The 16,043-nt window shown below is 48.0% G+C and overlaps 1 protein-coding gene across 1 annotated transcript; it reads left to right on the top strand.

The window, feature by feature from the left end:
• The first annotated feature begins 4,414 nt into the window (after nt 1-4,414).
• On the top strand, nt 4,415-4,921 carry LOC100763797 (major allergen I polypeptide chain 1-like). Its single transcript, XM_027430250.1, has 3 exons — nt 4,415-4,475; nt 4,606-4,793; nt 4,847-4,921. The coding sequence occupies exons 1-3, from the start codon at nt 4,415-4,417 to the stop codon at nt 4,919-4,921; spliced, it is 324 nt and encodes a 107-aa protein (XP_027286051.1).
• The last annotated feature ends 11,122 nt before the right edge of the window (nt 4,922-16,043 follow it).

Genomic DNA, 16,043 nt, shown 5'->3' with positions numbered 1-16,043 from the left:
GCTGACGCAGAGCCCATGCAGAGTGCTGTTACTGGCTTGTTTACCATGGCTTCCTCAGCATGCTGTCCTACAGAACCCAGGCCCACAAGCCCAGGGATGCCGTCACCCACAATGGGCAGATCCTTTCCCATCAAGAAGTAATTAAGAAAATGCATGGCCATTGGGCACTGCTAGTCGCCTTTAATCCCAGTACCTGGGAAGAGGAGACAGTTTGAGGCCAACCAGGTCTACAGAGTGATTTCCAAGACAGCCAAGGCTACAAGATAAACCCAGTCTTGTGGTGGGGGTGAGGGGACGCTTCCTTACAGGCTTGCCTGCAATTCAAAGTTATGGAGGCATTTTCTTTTTTGTTTTTTGGTTTTGTTGTTGTTGTTGTTGTTTGTGTGTTTTGCTTGGCTTTTTTTTTTTTTTTTTTTTTTGAGACAAGGTTTCTCTGTGTATCCCTGGCTGTTCTAGAATTCAGAGTAGACAAGACTGCCACCGAACTCACAGAGATCCACCTACCTTTGCTGCCAAGTGCTGGGACTAAAGGCGTGCGCCACCACTGCTAGGTGGAGGCTATTTCTTAATGGAGGTTGCCTCCTTCTGGTGACTTTACCCTGTGTCAAGATGACATAAAACTAGCCAGCACATCTCACAAATGAACATGTGTGCATGTGCACACAAACACATACACACACAGACACACACAAGAACGAACACCCACACACAAAAACAGGCAAATGTGAGTAGGTAGGAAAACAGTAGAAATATCTGGTCACAGAATCTTAATGGTTCAATCGAGAGATTCCAGTGAGTGGGGAAAGGTGTAGCTGTCACGTGTCCTCTGACTAGCAGGATTAGGCACTAAACCTCCATCAGATCTACATAAGCCTAAGGCCAACTCTCATAAACTAGCAGGGTGATGCAGGTGTCACCCACCAGGAGACACTTCTTAGCCACAATATGCCCTTGTCTCCATTCCTAATACTTCCCTCAAAGAGAAAGGCCTAGCTGGGCCTCAGCAGCTCTTGGGACCTGCAAGGTCATCGAAACAAGGACACAGTGGACACAGTGGACAGCTCACAAGTGGGTCTTAGTGCTTGGCACCTCTTTCCCAAAACAGTTACCGGATGTAGATCCTGTTTGGCTCAGGCATCCAGTAAGTCAAAAGGCTCATGCCTTTCAAAGTCCTTGGCAAACTTCATCTGTCACTACTGATGGAGAGAAAGTGACAGTCAATGCCTTTAACAAGAAACTATTTAGTTCTGATTGAACAAAACACTTAGAGTCTTTACTTTTAAAACTGAACACCAGCCAAATTACATAAGCACTTATATAAGGTGAATATGGAGGCGGGGCAAGGGTGTGGAGAGTTTGAGGCCAGCCTGGGCTATGTGGGCAGATCCTGTTGTTTCATGTCTTCAGAAAGGTCTTGTTTATAGACTTGAGAGAAGCCAGCTAGCCCTGCAGCCCATCTAACCACCATGGTGGAGACCTCCTATGTGGTGTCCCTGGGACAGAGTGGCACAGGCCTTCCTCTCCTGAGCCCTTAGACATCTAAGGGACACAAAAGAGGCCAATGCAAGAGGAGCTGGGGAATTGGGGACAGGGTGTAGAACCCTGAGCTGTGGTGGAGCCCAGGCGTGTTCTTATGTACAGGGTCCACGTGTACTGTGGTGCTGTAATCTGTGTTCCATTGCTGTGACCAAACTCCCCAGACTCAGCACTGTATGTGGAAAGAGGTTAATTTGGTTCATGGTCTGGAGTCTTGACAGCCCCAGATAGGGCAGCCACATCTAGACACTGCTTGCACTGTGTGGACTCAGGGTGAGGGGTGGGGAGGGGAGGGAGCTGGTGGAGTCAGAACTAGAGCAGGGCTCGGCCTGCTTGTCACCACCCACATCACTGCCTCTCAGCACTGCCACACGGGGCACCAAGGCTCAAGGTGGGGTTGCTGTGTGTGGCCTAGCCGAGTTTCAACCATAGCTGCCTGTCCCTCTTACATGGTGTTTGATGATGTCTGAGGATTGATCATCAAATCTCACAGCCAGGTGAAGGGCGAGCACATCAGCCACTGAGGGCAGAGCATTGGGAGGCCCTGCTTCTCACTGGAGTCACACTTATGGCAAATGGTGTCCTGCCTCATGCAGAGATGCTCCAGGTGACAAACAGGTCAGGTAGATGATAAGTTCTAGCTTCCGGAGACACAGAGTGGTCAGGTGACCTGCAGAGTCCAAGGAAATGAAGACTTGGTGCTTCCCTCCTGTAATCCCTTCTGTGGATGGCTGAGGCAGGTGAGTCCCCGGTTAGCTGTCTGGGATCCCTTTACTCAAAAGACAGACATTGTGGGGGGGGGGGGTCTCCAGCTGCTGGCTTGGGCTGCTCCGTTGCCATCCCTGTGCCGCAGCGTGGACAGAAGCAGGCAGCAGGTGGCACCCTCTGGTGAGCAGGCCTCACACTAGCTTAGACCCAGAACCTCATGGTTAGGAAGGGGACCTGCTTGGCACTCACAGTGCCGCGGCCCTCGGCCCTGGTGAGCTCCTCTGTCTAAAGACACCACAGCTCCCCTATTCTGGAAAACCGGACCTCAAGTTTCCGTCCTCTGGATTGTACCCTTTCGCCCTTCCTCAGACTCTGCTCTGCCCTCGCTTGCTGTGACCCTTCCCTTTCCTGCCCTGTCTCCTGTCAGAGGCTTCAGCTACCACACATCCAGTTCCTTGCCTGCTGACCACTCAGCTGTCACTCCCCTGCCTCAGCCTTTGAGGTAATGTCTGCTGTCTTCTTCTCCGTCAGTGTCTGTTCAGGCCACACCCCTGAATGTACTGCAAGAAGGTCACGGCTCAACAGAGCCTTTCATGAGGCCTAAAATGGCAGTCCCAGGGGAGAGAGTGAGAGTGTGTCTCCAGCGCAGGGAGTGGCCTGAGCGGCCACCTCCATAGTCAGAGGGGCACTGCAGCCTGCCACAGCCTGCCTCCCAGCACCCCCTCTGCGAGGCTCCTGGAGGAAGGTGCTTCCACTCTGGCTCAGGTGGAAATGGTTGAATTGTATAATGGCAAAACTCTTCGAGACACTCTGAAACAGCCTTACTGAGGCTGTGCTTTCCCAAGCCGGGGTAACCAGCCCAGATTTCCCTCTAGTTTTCCCAAGGTACCTGTGGAGTCTTCAAAATGACTGGTGCTGTCCCCAAGGCAGTCAGGCCGCCTTTCTGAGGGACAAGGCAACCTGAGCAGCAAGGCAGAGTCGGGCAGTGGCCAATTAGTGACTCAGACTGCTCCACACTGAAATATCTTTCCTTAGTTATGATAAAATGACTATGAGGCAGTTGTCTTAATGAACACACTTATGATGATATTAACAGGGTCTCACAGAGTGGCTCTTGCTGGCCTGGAACTCCCTGTGCTGACCAGGCTGACCTCAAACTCACAGACATCTACCTGCCTCTGTCTCCTGTGTGCTAGGATCGAAAGTGTTTGACACCACACCAGGCATTGTTAATGGATTTTAAAAGTGCTTACAGCCAGCCACAGGGAGAGCTGAATTCACCACACACACACACACACACACACAGAGAGAGAGAGAGAGAGAGAGAGAGAGAGAGAGAGAGAGAGAGAGAGAGAGAAAGAGAGAGAGAGAGACATACCACTCCCTTCTTAGGAGGTTTATGAACACAAGATTAACCTGGGAAAGATCCTGTTTAAAAAAAAAAAAAAAAAAAAAAAACAGAAACATCAACAAGAGGTATAAGAGGTCCAGTTTAGCTGGTAGAGCACACATTTAATCCCAGCACTCAGGAAGCAGAGGCAGGTGGATCTCTGAGTTCAAGGCTAGCCTGGTCTACACAGAGATTTTCCAGGACGCCAGGGAAATGTGTAGAGACCCTGTCTCAGAACAAAACAACAACAAGGAAAAGATCAAGTTGAAGGATGACTTCAACAGCAGGAGGACTTCAGGGTTAGAGAGTGGTTCAAGGGAGCCATGAAGCAAGGGAAAGATGGGGCGGGGACAGAAACAGTCAGAGCAGCGTCCCCAAGTGTCTGGGATCTGGTCTATCCTAAACATTGACTACTGGGGAGACTTTTAAGTAAACCTAGAGTTCCCTTCCTCACAGGGTGTCCTAGGGCTCATCCTGGAGGCCTGGTTGAGGGGCCTGTTGCCTGGCGCCCTAGTCATCATTTCCTTTGGTCTTCAGATGAAATGTGACCTTAAGCAGAGCTCTAAAAATGGGACCAGGCTGAGCCAGGGCCCTTTGTTGACCAGGATCTTATCCTCTTGCCAAAATACACATCTCCCCTGACACATTCCCAGGAAGTTTCACACAGTGATCTGGGAGGAGTCTGGAGGGGCTCAGACACAGCCCCTTCCTGCCCACTGAGCAGCCCAGGGCAGGTATAGAAGGGACCTGAGCTAGGTAGGAGCACCTGCCGCCATTACCATGAAGCTCCCTGGTGCTCTCGTGTTGCTTGGGGCTGCCCTGCTCCTGACCTCAGGGGGAGGTGGGTACTAGGCTGTGGGTGTTGGCGATTTTGGGGTCTCCAGGGCGCTCACACCTTCACTGCCCCAGGAAGGACTCCTGTGTTCTGACACAAGGTTTCAAGCGAGGATCCCCTTTTCTTTGTGTTCCAGATTGTGACATTTGCCCAGCTATAAAGGAGGATATTGACCTTCTTCTTGGCCAGTCTGTGTCTGACTATGTTGGGTTTGTGGAGCGATACAGTAATAGCCCTGCCGTATTGGAAAATGCTGAAAATCTGAAGAAATGTGTTGACAGCAAGTTGACACAGGAAGACAAGGAGAGTATACAAAGTTTAGTGGTGAGTTCTCTTGTGTCTGCCCGGGTGCCTGTCCTCTGCCCTGCTCCCCCCAGTTAGAGATGGAGCCTGTGTTCCTCCCCACCACTGCAACTTCTCTGTGCATCCAGAAAGTTGCCTCTCCCACCTGATGGTATCAGGAGGATGGGGCAGGAAGGGACACTCAGGCAGCCTGAGCTAGGCCTGGCCGTTCAGCTCCACCCAGCCAGACTAGACCCTGAGGATCCCTGCCCCCTACAATACCACTTGGCCTCCTGCAGCCTCTGGCCCAGCCTTCTGGGTGCAGCCACACCAGCTCAGGGCCCGGCACCCTTCTCCAGCCTGGGTCTTTTATCCTAACTTGTCAAGTCTACCACCGCATTCCCAAAACACTAATTTTGTTCTTGTCCTCTGGATCTCCAAGGCCACTCTGTGGAATCCAGGCCTAGGTGACTCAGGTGCAGCATGTAATTGAGTCCCCTCTTGTCCCTAGAACTAGTAGCATCAGTCACCACCTCAGCTGCTTGTGTCTGAGGGTCATCATGTGACAGGAATCAGCTCACTTCTGGGGTCACAGCTGCCTGCAGGCTCTCCTGAGCCACTCCAGGTCCTGCCCAGCTGCCTCTCTATTCTGTCCCTCATGTGCCCATGGTGACCCAAGTGCAGGTGGCTCTTTCCATCAGGCTGGATTGGAGGCTGTTCACAATGCTTGCCCTGATGTGGTTTTAGGGAGACAGGATGGAGAGGTGGCTCCCTGATCCTAGTCAGGCCCAGGAGCTCTGGCACACAGGTACAGGTCCCTCCCTAGAGGTGTCCTGTGTATGATCAGTGACATCTCCTTCACCTCTGATGGCTCACTGGCTTTCTCTTTGCAGGCTAAAATAGATGCTAACAAATTCTGTTGATGAATCCATCTGTGCCAGAAGACTCAAGGAAGCCACTTGCCTGCTCACCTGCATAGATGCAGCAAGCCCTACCCTACCCTCCAGGTGTCTAAACCAGGATTCCAACAATAAAAGCCTTGCAATTCACAGGGGAGCCTGACTGTTTGGATTTGAGATGGGGCATTGCTTGGGTTGGACAATATGGGGGGAAAAACCAATGGACATTGAACTATCACTGCTCAGTTGCAGCAATGACAAAATACCCAGCAGAATGCATTAGGGCATGCCAGGAGACCACAGTCACTGCAGCCAGAGTGTCTGTGGGACACGTCCATAGGGCACACATATGACCTTCCCAACTGAACTCCCAGGAGCATGAACAGTGAAGGGACAGAGAGGCCCAGTGTATGCTGAGGATGTCACAGCCTCTGCACAGCAAAATCTGTCCTTTCTGCCCCTTGCGCGTGACATGGGCCAGTTGTGTAGAGTATTGTGTCACAGGGCTCCTCTGGTTCGTTGTGTCCCATCTATAAAACTCCCTGCCTCAGTGGAGGGTGGTGGTGCACGCCTTTAATGCCAGCCCCTGGAAGGCAGGGGCAGGTGGATCTCTGTGAGTTTGCCAGCAGCCTGGTCTACATTGTGAGTTCCAGGACAGCCAGAGCTGAAGAGAGAAACCCTGTCTCAAGACCAATGAAAAACACAGCCTCCCTCTCTCCAGGCCTACAGTGAGGCATCACACCCCTGGCATGAGAACAAAATCCTGGCCTGAAAAGAAGTGCAGGACCAGGCCAGAGCCAAGGGTTCAACCTCAGAGTGTTCTACTGCCATTCCACAGTTCTGAGCCCATCCATCCCCAGTGGATTATACCCTGTGGGACCCAGGATCTTAGAGGTCCAGAACCCACGCTGTGGTTCCACTCTGTGACCATGGCAGTAGTCCTTTCCCACACCAGTCACCAAATAGTTGCCTTGTGGCCAGTTGTGAGGCCATGGGTCGCCCTGCTCCATCAATGAGCCGTGTCCCCATGTGAATCTTCGGTTTCACGCCACCAGGCTCGATGCAGAAGGATGTATGTAGGTTCCTCATAATGCACAGGCTCATGGGAAGCCCCAGGGGTGCAGGTCTTCTCATTAGAGGCATAGAGTGTATTATTCTTTTATATAAGGCCGTGATAAATTACTGAAGGCTGGATATTATAAAGAAAAACGTCATCATTTTGAAGGCCAAAGTTCTGCAGGCTCATCTTTTTAGCCTCTAGTGAGGACCCTTCGGCTGCATGAGACAAAGGTGCAGAAAATCGCACTAGTCACGAGGCCAAGTCATCGTGGGGGTGGCCTCCAGCCCTCACACAGGGGGACCCCCTCACCCAGACCCCTTCCCAGGGCAACACCCCAGTCACCTTTTCGCCTCCCAGTTGTCTCCCCTCTTACACGTCTCTCATGTCACCTCACTGGGGACCAAGTTTCCAGCACAGGAACTGTTAGGGAACACAAGGAAACTGAATCCAAAGCAAACCGCGCAAGAGGAGGCCCATAAGGTCTAATGTCTAGGACCCACTACTCTGACTCAAGCATCCGGCTGGACGGTGCTTCTGAAGGGGGCCTCTTGCCTGCGCAGGGGCTAACTTAGGGTTGTCTAGGGGCTTATGAAGACCGTGTGCGAATTCTTCAGTCCCCATGTGGGACTCAGGGGGCTTTCCTGCCATGCTCCTTTCCACAGATTGAAAAACTCAGGGCTTCTTTGTCTGGGGCCTGCCTCAGCTCTCAGCAGCCATTCAGCATGTCCAGGCCCTTGGACTCAGTCACACAGCTCTACAAAAACTAAGAAGCCTGGGCTTCCAGAGAGAAAGGCACCAGATGGATTAGGTAGGCCTGGCCTTAGGCAGATGGTGTCATAGCCTTCAGTGAGTGTGAAGGTGTCACGTGTGAGAGGGCCGGTTTGTCCTCACTAGCACACCCGGGCTCCCCTCCCACACAGCTCCCCGGGGACTTACATCAGACTGCCATTAGCTGCCGCCCCTTCCCCTTCTCAGTTGCATTCTCCAACCTACAGAGTCGGAACCCTCTAGGGTCAGAAAGGGTCAGCATGACATGACCTTCCAGATCTTTCAGGCTCTGCCATCCAAGCCAACCTACTGAGCTGCCTGCTAACTGTGCAGTGCGCTCCAGGATCCCAGCGTTTGTGAGCTGTCTTTGGTGACGCGGCTGTCTTTGAGTCGTGAGTGCTCCTGTCCCAATAAAACTTACTGGTTTATCAATTGGACTCCTGTGGTACTTGTACTTTAGTCTGCCATTGACCCCTTCTTTGGAATGAATAGACACTGTTCACATCTTCTTGGGAACAGTGTCAGACAACAGCTAGCGAGACGGCTCCGTGGGTAAAGGACCTTGCCATTAAGCCTGACAGTCCATATGGGCTTAACTCCCACAGCTGTCCTAGGGCTTCCACGGGTGTGCCCTGCCATGCAGATACTTGTACACACAGTTTAAAAATGTAAAAGAAAAAAGAATTAGCTTAAAGAAAGTGAGGCAAGGCGTAGTGGGTGCACACACATTTAATCCCAGCATTTGGGAGGCAGAGAGGCAGGCAGAGCTCTGAAAGTTCAAGGTCAGACTGGTCACACTGTGAATTCTGGAACACCCCTGTTGTAGAATAGCTTCCTTTGAGAAGGAGCCCTTCTGTCCTGCCAGAAGCTCTTTAGGCAGCAAGCTAAACAACTCACAAGAGCTTCAGTCTCTCTGTGCCAGAGGAAGCAATAAAACCGAGAGTTCGTCCTGTTGAGCCGCCTGCAGGCTGGGCTCCAAATTTCCATTGATTGTGAGCTGTCACTCATGCTGTCGTGGGTTTTGGTGATGCAGCTGTCTCTGAGTCATTTCTGCTCCTGTAAGTGACCCCGATAAAACTCCTTGATTCACCAAGTTGGATTTCTCTACCTTGGTCAGTCTTGGGTTCCCTATCTGGGGTGAACAGAAGTGGCCTGGGTTTCTCCAGGAAAAGTTTGATCGCACAACAACTACACAGTGAGACGCAAAAAGGAAGTTTGCCCAGTCTGGCATACAAAGTGAGTTCCAGGACAGGCTCCAAAGCTACACAGAGAAGCCCTGTCTTTTTGGGTTTTTTTTTTTTTTTGGGGGGGGGGTTGGTTTTTCAAGACGGGGTTTCTCTTTATTGTTTAGGAGACTATCCTGGAACTCCCTCTGTGTGTAGACCAGACTGGCCTAGAAGTCACACAGACTACCTGCCTCTGCCTCCCAAGTGCTGGGATTAAAGGTGTGTGCACCACTAATGCCCAGCGAAGACATCTATTATCATGTATATAGGGCTGGTATCAAATATTTCCCTTAATCCTAGAGACACTCAAGCCCTCACACACTCCACCCCAGCACATCTCACTAGCCCTCAGGGTGGATGCAGACTCTCCCTGGTCCAGGTCTTTGTTATACAGAAATAGGAGCCATTCCCCACCAAAGCCTGGCATCCAATGAGGTGGGGCCCATTTTCTTTCCAGAGAGTTCAAGGAATGCTGTTAGGAAGTACTTTAATGGTAGCAGAGAAATTTTAACTTTTATTTGTATGCATACTGGGAAAGGCAACAATAAGGAAAATAATAATTATGAGGGAATTTATACTTTCAGAGAAAAATCCTCTAGACAAATGACAGTCCCCAATTTTTCTTATTCTATATTACATCAATTGGCTTCTTGATATAGTACAGAAACTCTGAATTTTATTTTAGCAACATGCTTGGATTTAGAGGAGGAAAGCCAAATGCAACTCTAACACCATCGTTGTTTTACTTGAATAGGGACCAGGAAGTAAAGAGAAATAGATTTTATCAAAATACAGCTGTAGAGTTTATCATACGGCAAATTCCTTTTGTTTGATGGATCTTTTTGGATAACTATCCTCTCTTCTTTAAGTATCCACCCATGCAGTGTCTTTTTGCTTTCTGGAGATGAGTATTCCTGTGAAGATAAAAACAAAACACTTCCCTTTCCTTTGGGAGGTTTCTATACAGTTTATGAGATTATACCTTGGTGGATGACCTGTCATTTCTCCTTATCCAGAGGTTTTTCTTTTTTGACTAGTATCTTGATCAACTTTGATGGTATCCAAAGCTTTGCGGTGGCCTAGCCGGTCTTGGCTCCAAGCCACAGCAGCCATGAGGTACCGCCTGAGTCGGGGAGCATGGGCTTGGAAACTCCTAGCAACCCAACGTCGATAAAGACCAAACACAGGCATCTTGTCATCTCTAGAGAGCTCTCAGTTCCATGCTGTAAAACTAGCTCTTGTTTATCTAGCACCTTCTTGGCTGTTTTCTAACCATGCTTCCATGGCTACGAGGTCATTTCTCTCCTCCCGACCCCTCTCTCTGCTCTACTGTCCCTCACTCTCTGTCCTCACTTGTTACTCACACACCTAGCACCTCCGCCCAGGTGCAGGCCTATTCAAATGCTTAGTTCTGTAGAGATGCAAACTAGGAGACATTCCCCACTGAGGCCATGTAATACCAAATCATCTATTCAATGCAGACCTGCAGACCGGATCTCCTAGTTACTGGAACCGCTGGAAATTTCGTAATGGAATTTTCCTCCATCCCGACAATTCCCCTCTCTTAAATTAATAAAAAGAAACCTGAGCTTCTGCATCAGGACAGATGACTGCACCTGTTTTAGGAGGCTCCCTTTAACCTACCAGGAGTGTGCGTCATGGAATCACACATTCTGTCATGCATGTTCTGTCTTAAGAGTCCCTGAAGGCAAGGAAAACCATACCCCTCTGTGGCTGGAAACAGTCTCTGTAAAACAAATGGCGGATGGGCTATGGTCCAGCTCCAAGTGTTCCTGAATCAGAAAGAATCCTCCGGGAGGTAGCACCTGAGCTCTCACAGCTGCAAACGTTCTCCTGCAGGATGGAGATGTATTGAAGGGACCAGCTGTAGGGTCCGTCTGTAGGGAAGCTGGGACTCTGGAAAGCATCATGAAACTGGAACTGGGTGTGTCTCCTTTCCTCCTCTGGCTGTAGGTTGGATGTCCTCAAGGTTCAGAACACCGGTTCAGTGTTTCACTCCAGCTGGTTCAGATGATCTCCAAGGCCTCAGGTCCAATTCCTCTCTGCTCCATGCATCTCACCAACCGCTCCAGCAGCCAGCACGTCTCGTTCTCCACCTTCAAGAAAACACAGACATGCCCTCGACCCCAAATAATTACAGGGTCTGGTCCCCTCTATTCGTCTCTCCATTTGACCTGAGCAAAATTTGCTCGAGTTCCTTCATGCCAGAATCCGTCTGAAGCAGATTGCTGATTGGCATCCATATTTTAAAAGTTTAGAATAAACAGTGTGTGGTTTAACGCATCATGGAGACTGGGGCACAGCTCCCCCCTTTTTATCTTAGAAGCTGTGTTTTTAAGGAGCAATGAGTATGTTCTAAAACTCCTTGTCCTGGAGGATCATAAGGATTATCTATCTGTCTTTAGATCACTTTTCCAAAGAGTACAAAATAACTTACATGTCTTACCATAATATCCATCTTTATTGTCTGTCTTTATAATTTCTGGGACTCTCATGTAAGCAAAAACATCTTAAAAACAGTGACTTATAAATCAAGAAATCTGAATGTATTTTTAACTTGCCAAACTCTGCAATGAGTAACATCCATTTGCCATAGTTGATTAGGGAGTAGGCCTCGAGGATTCACCCCTAAAGTAGCTATAGGTAGATACTGTGGACACATTCCACATTGTTTGATGATTTGACCATCGGTCTCTCTGGTTAAGTCAAATTGCTTTCTTAGACTCCTGCTATTCTGATGATGAAAGTTACAAGAGTGTAGAGCTTTCTCTATTTAAGGCAAATCAACCAATTTTGTTAATTAATCTGTTGACTAATTTCATTTGGCTAGTAATCAGAGAAAGGCCTTATTTAATGGCTTCCCAGTGTGACCCATGAACCATGGCAATTCTCTCAGGTGAATAACATTTTGAATTTGCTCAAATAACATTTTAACCTGGCTATCATTGGCTCTTATGTATGGAACTGTCTCTATTACCTAAAGAGCCTTTAAAGACATAGTGACTGTCAGTATACAAATTAAATGAATTATTTATTAAGATCTGAAAGACCATTGCAACAGCTTGCAATTTGACTATTTGAGCTGAAGCCAGAGCTGTCTGCCCCATCTATTTCTTTTTATCAATAACATAGCAAGCGACTCTCTCATTAAAGCCATCAGTAAAAACTAATATAGCATTTTTTACAGGACTGCTTTTTTACAAATTTGGAAATAGAAAAGGATGCATTAGTGTAAATTGCAACAGTCCATGAGCTAGAAACTGATTATCAATTCTTCCTGAAAACTGAGCCAAGACAATTGCCCACGAATCATTGTTCTGAAACAACCAATTAAACTGTTGCTTGGTGTAAGGGACATGTATCATACTTGGTTCTCTCCTAAAATACTTCCTAGAATCTACATGGCATTTCTGCAGCATGCAGGCTACTGCTTTAAAATAAGGGTTCAATACTTTGGCTGGTGAGACAGGTAGGTGTAACCATAATAATGGTTCCTTCTGCCACAAAACAGAAGTCGGACTATGCTTTGTGGGGATCACATAAGCTTCCCATGGTTTTGCAGAGTCAATATAATATATCTATTGATGCTGAATCGACTCCTCTAATTATAGAAAGACTTGTCTACCTTCTTAGTTAATTATCTGGGTACATTTGGATCACTACCTCCTTATAGAATCTTATTTAAAGAATTTAAGTCATCATTAGATGCCCCAAAAAAGGGACTCTACTATTGAATATTTAACAACTTCTAACAAAAAATTGTAAACTATCGTTTCTAATACTTATCTATTAAGCCTTAATTTCTTTAGAATACAACATATTGCTATAGGCTTTTGCTATCTTTTTTATTGACTATCTCCTAGGGCTTAAATCATTAATTTTCCCTGTTAAGACATTGACTGACTGACTGACTAGATGCTCTTTGTGACTATATTATTTAAAGTGATTTTGGTAATTTTAACTATACCCGAGGCAATTCAAGCATCTCTCTAATCATATCCAAGGCAATTTAGGAATTTTCATTCATAAATTCACAATCACATCACGCATCCAGGTGTGGCCACACCAAACATTCATAGCTTGCATACATCTCACATTTCTCCTTTTGCCTAGGTTATGGTCAGTTTGTTGAAAAGAAAAATCCCTAATTGAAATTTCTCCTAGCATAGTAGCTATAGTCAATCCTTGAAATATGAGCATCCAAAATTTGAACAAATCTAAGCTTAAATATGTTGCCCTTTCTTCTCTATAAATCCCAAAACAGTTTCTGTCTGGCTGTATCAATAGCATTATATACATTTGACTAGCCATCAGCCATGGAGGCGGTTCCCAAGGCTGCAAGTTACCCCGAGGAGCTTCAGGCTGCCTGCCGCCCCATCAGCCATTTTGTCCAGCCCGCCAAAGATGCTGGCAGGAGGTGGCACTAAGCCACTGGCTGAGAGCTGGCAGACCTCGGCCGCTGTCAGAATTTACCTTGGCCTTAGCTTGACTTTTGCCCTCCCAGCCGCTGGAAAATCTATGGCTGTATTTTGGGCACAAGCCTGATCCACTATTTTCTCTTTTGTTGGGACTCTGTCTGACCTGGTGTCCTTCCTGAACACGTCCAAAGCAACCTCTAGAAGGCTCTGTGCATTTCTTCCTCCCTATGCCTTGCTTTCTTTGTAGGAATAACGTATTTTTAACTGAAGTTCCTGTAAGGCAGCCACCATTGCTAATCCCTGAGTGTGAGCTAGGTCCACATCTGAAAAAATCTTAATGAACTCGCCTACGTCAGTCCTCTTCCTGTGAGGCCTTAGCGTGGCCTGGCATGCAGTACCAGCATTCTCATCAGCTAGCTGTTTCACAATCAAAGTTCCAACACCTGTGTCTCTAACCTTTTTGTATAATGTCCACACAGGCCTAGAAACCAATTCTGAACTAACTCCCTAGGTCCCTGCCTGCTCTCTATATAACAAATATTCTCCTCCTGACCGGCAGGCCTTGGCTACTCGCTTTCAATTTCCTAGGAATGAAGCTTCTACAGAAATATTCCCTATCAGTCTCTGGGTAAAAATTACTGTTGGTCCATATTGGACACAAGCCATCTTTAGTTCCTTGAGTTGTTTGAATGGTATTGGCGCATGAATCTTGCTTATATTCCCCTGAGCCTCTCTCTCTCTCTCTCTCTCTCTCTCTCTCTCTCTGATCCGAGGAAACCTGTAAATTTCCCATCTCCTGTAAGCGATTTTGCTAAAACTTCCGAGTCTCTTAGCTCCTGCTGAATTTTACTGTCAGAAGCCAGCCTTGGCGACCCCATAACTAGTTAGACGCCAGAAAGTCTGGCTTATCACTGGAGATTCCGGATATCTGCCTGAGAAGCAACTAACACCTGTCCCCTCCCCCATTTCCTTAGTTAGTGCCTGAGATAAACACAGGAGATTCAGGATACCTGCCTGAGAACAATTAACTCATGCCTCCCCCACCTCCTTTATCTCTGCTCCTCCTTTCTCTTTAAAAAGCTCCTTGGTTTCAATAAAATCGGCCTTGACAATGGAATCTGCTTGGTCCGGCTTCTTTCTCGCCCATTATTTGCAGGCGTGATCCACCTCGGACCCATGAATTGCCGGAGCCCCGAGGTCCAGGGCATTTTACCATTGAGTATTTGCCTTTCTGTATTCCCATCTTAAAATGAAGGAGGTGAAGGCTCCCTCCATCTTGGTGTTTATTAACTCTCTCTCCCTGCTCATCCCAGTCATTGGTCCTGTATATTCTTTACCATCCAGCTGCCTCTAAGTAGGCGCGGAGTTTTCTGTTCTCCTTTACATTCCTAGATATCTCCCGAGGGCCTGCGTGGATGCAAGGCTGCACCTATGTCTTCCCAAGCCCCTGTGCAACTCGAAACGCTGACAGGGCCACGGCGGTGGCTTTTGCAAGCCGGGAGGATCCTTTTAAAACTCTAAAATCTTCTGAATTTGCTTTTGCTTTGTTTCAGCTTCCCTGGCTATTAAACTATATCTAAGTAAATAAATATACAATCATCTGACTAACGATTACCTGCCTGATTTCTCTAACTATATATACAATTCACTTTCAAGGATAACTTGCTTCTTTTTATCACCTGGCTAATATTCCTGTTTCATATTTACAAGTACCTGCATTTTTCATTCCGGAGTTTAATGCATTACATTTTACTGCTTTTATCACCTGACTGACATTTCAGTCTCACACCTACTAATGAAGGGACCAGCTTCCCTTTCGGCAGCCATAACGGCCGAACACGTGCTTGCCATAAACCTGCCTTGGTCACTTGGAGGTCAGATGCCTGCCTCATGGCAAGGAACCAATCGGAAGTTAGCTGGTGGTGCTATGCTTTATGGCTCTGGCTGTGCTTTACGGACAAGCGCACAGCAATGACGTAGAGAGCATAGCAACTGCCCTGGGAGGGCCTATGAGCCATAACAACCAGTTGACCAATCAACACAGGGCAAGCCCTCCAAGCCTGGAGGCACACCAATCCTGAGCCTGTGTGTACCCCTAGACACTCCCCTTACGCTGCCCTATAAGATCTTTTGGGAGACCCTAGGAGCCGTCTTTTCTAGCCATCCGCCATGGCGGGTGGGTGAAAGACCCGAGCTAACATGGGGTTAGCTCGTTAAATTACAATAAAGCCTTGTGCAGTTTGCAGCAAGCTCTCGAATCCGCCTGGTGATTGGGGTGACTGCGAACGTGGCCTGGGACCCCGGATACTTGAGTTTTCGGGGGTCTAACACTGTGTGCACCTTCTCTTCCCTTAACAGTTAAATAACACACTTTACCTTTTTCGTCAGCTGCTGGCTGACATTTTCGTCTTACATATACTTTGTGCACATTTCTGCTTTGAGGGTTAAATAACCCGATTTATCTTTTCTCATCAGCTGCTGGCTGACGTCTTCCTATTTTATATTACAAATATCTGTTTCCTATTTCTACAATTATACACAGTTTTATTCCTGACTTAACACTGTTCACTCACCACACCCGGCCACTTCTTTTGTCCTGTGTGTAATTCTTCTCCGACCGGTTTGACCCCGAAGACTGTCTCTTTGAAGTGTCCAAGCCTCTGCCTTGTCCATTGCTTCTTTGGTGTCCGTTTCTTCACGGTGTCCATGGCTTCTTCCCCCGTTCTCAGCTCCCGCATTCATTTTGTCGTGGCCCGGCTGGTCTCGGCTCCAAGCCATGTCAGCCATGAGGTTCGGCCTGAGTCGGGGAGCATGGGCTTGGAAACTCCTAGCAACCCAACGTCGATAAAGACCAAACACAGGCATCTTGTCACCTCTACAGAGCTCTCAGTTCCATGCTG

Source organism: Cricetulus griseus, chromosome 9 (genome assembly GCF_003668045.3).
Source record: "Cricetulus griseus strain 17A/GY chromosome 9, alternate assembly CriGri-PICRH-1.0, whole genome shotgun sequence".
In the NCBI taxonomy this organism is placed as follows: domain Eukaryota; kingdom Metazoa; phylum Chordata; class Mammalia; order Rodentia; family Cricetidae; genus Cricetulus; species Cricetulus griseus.
The sequence above is the reverse complement of the archived record's forward strand: the minus strand, read 5'-3'. Positions and strand labels throughout refer to the sequence as shown.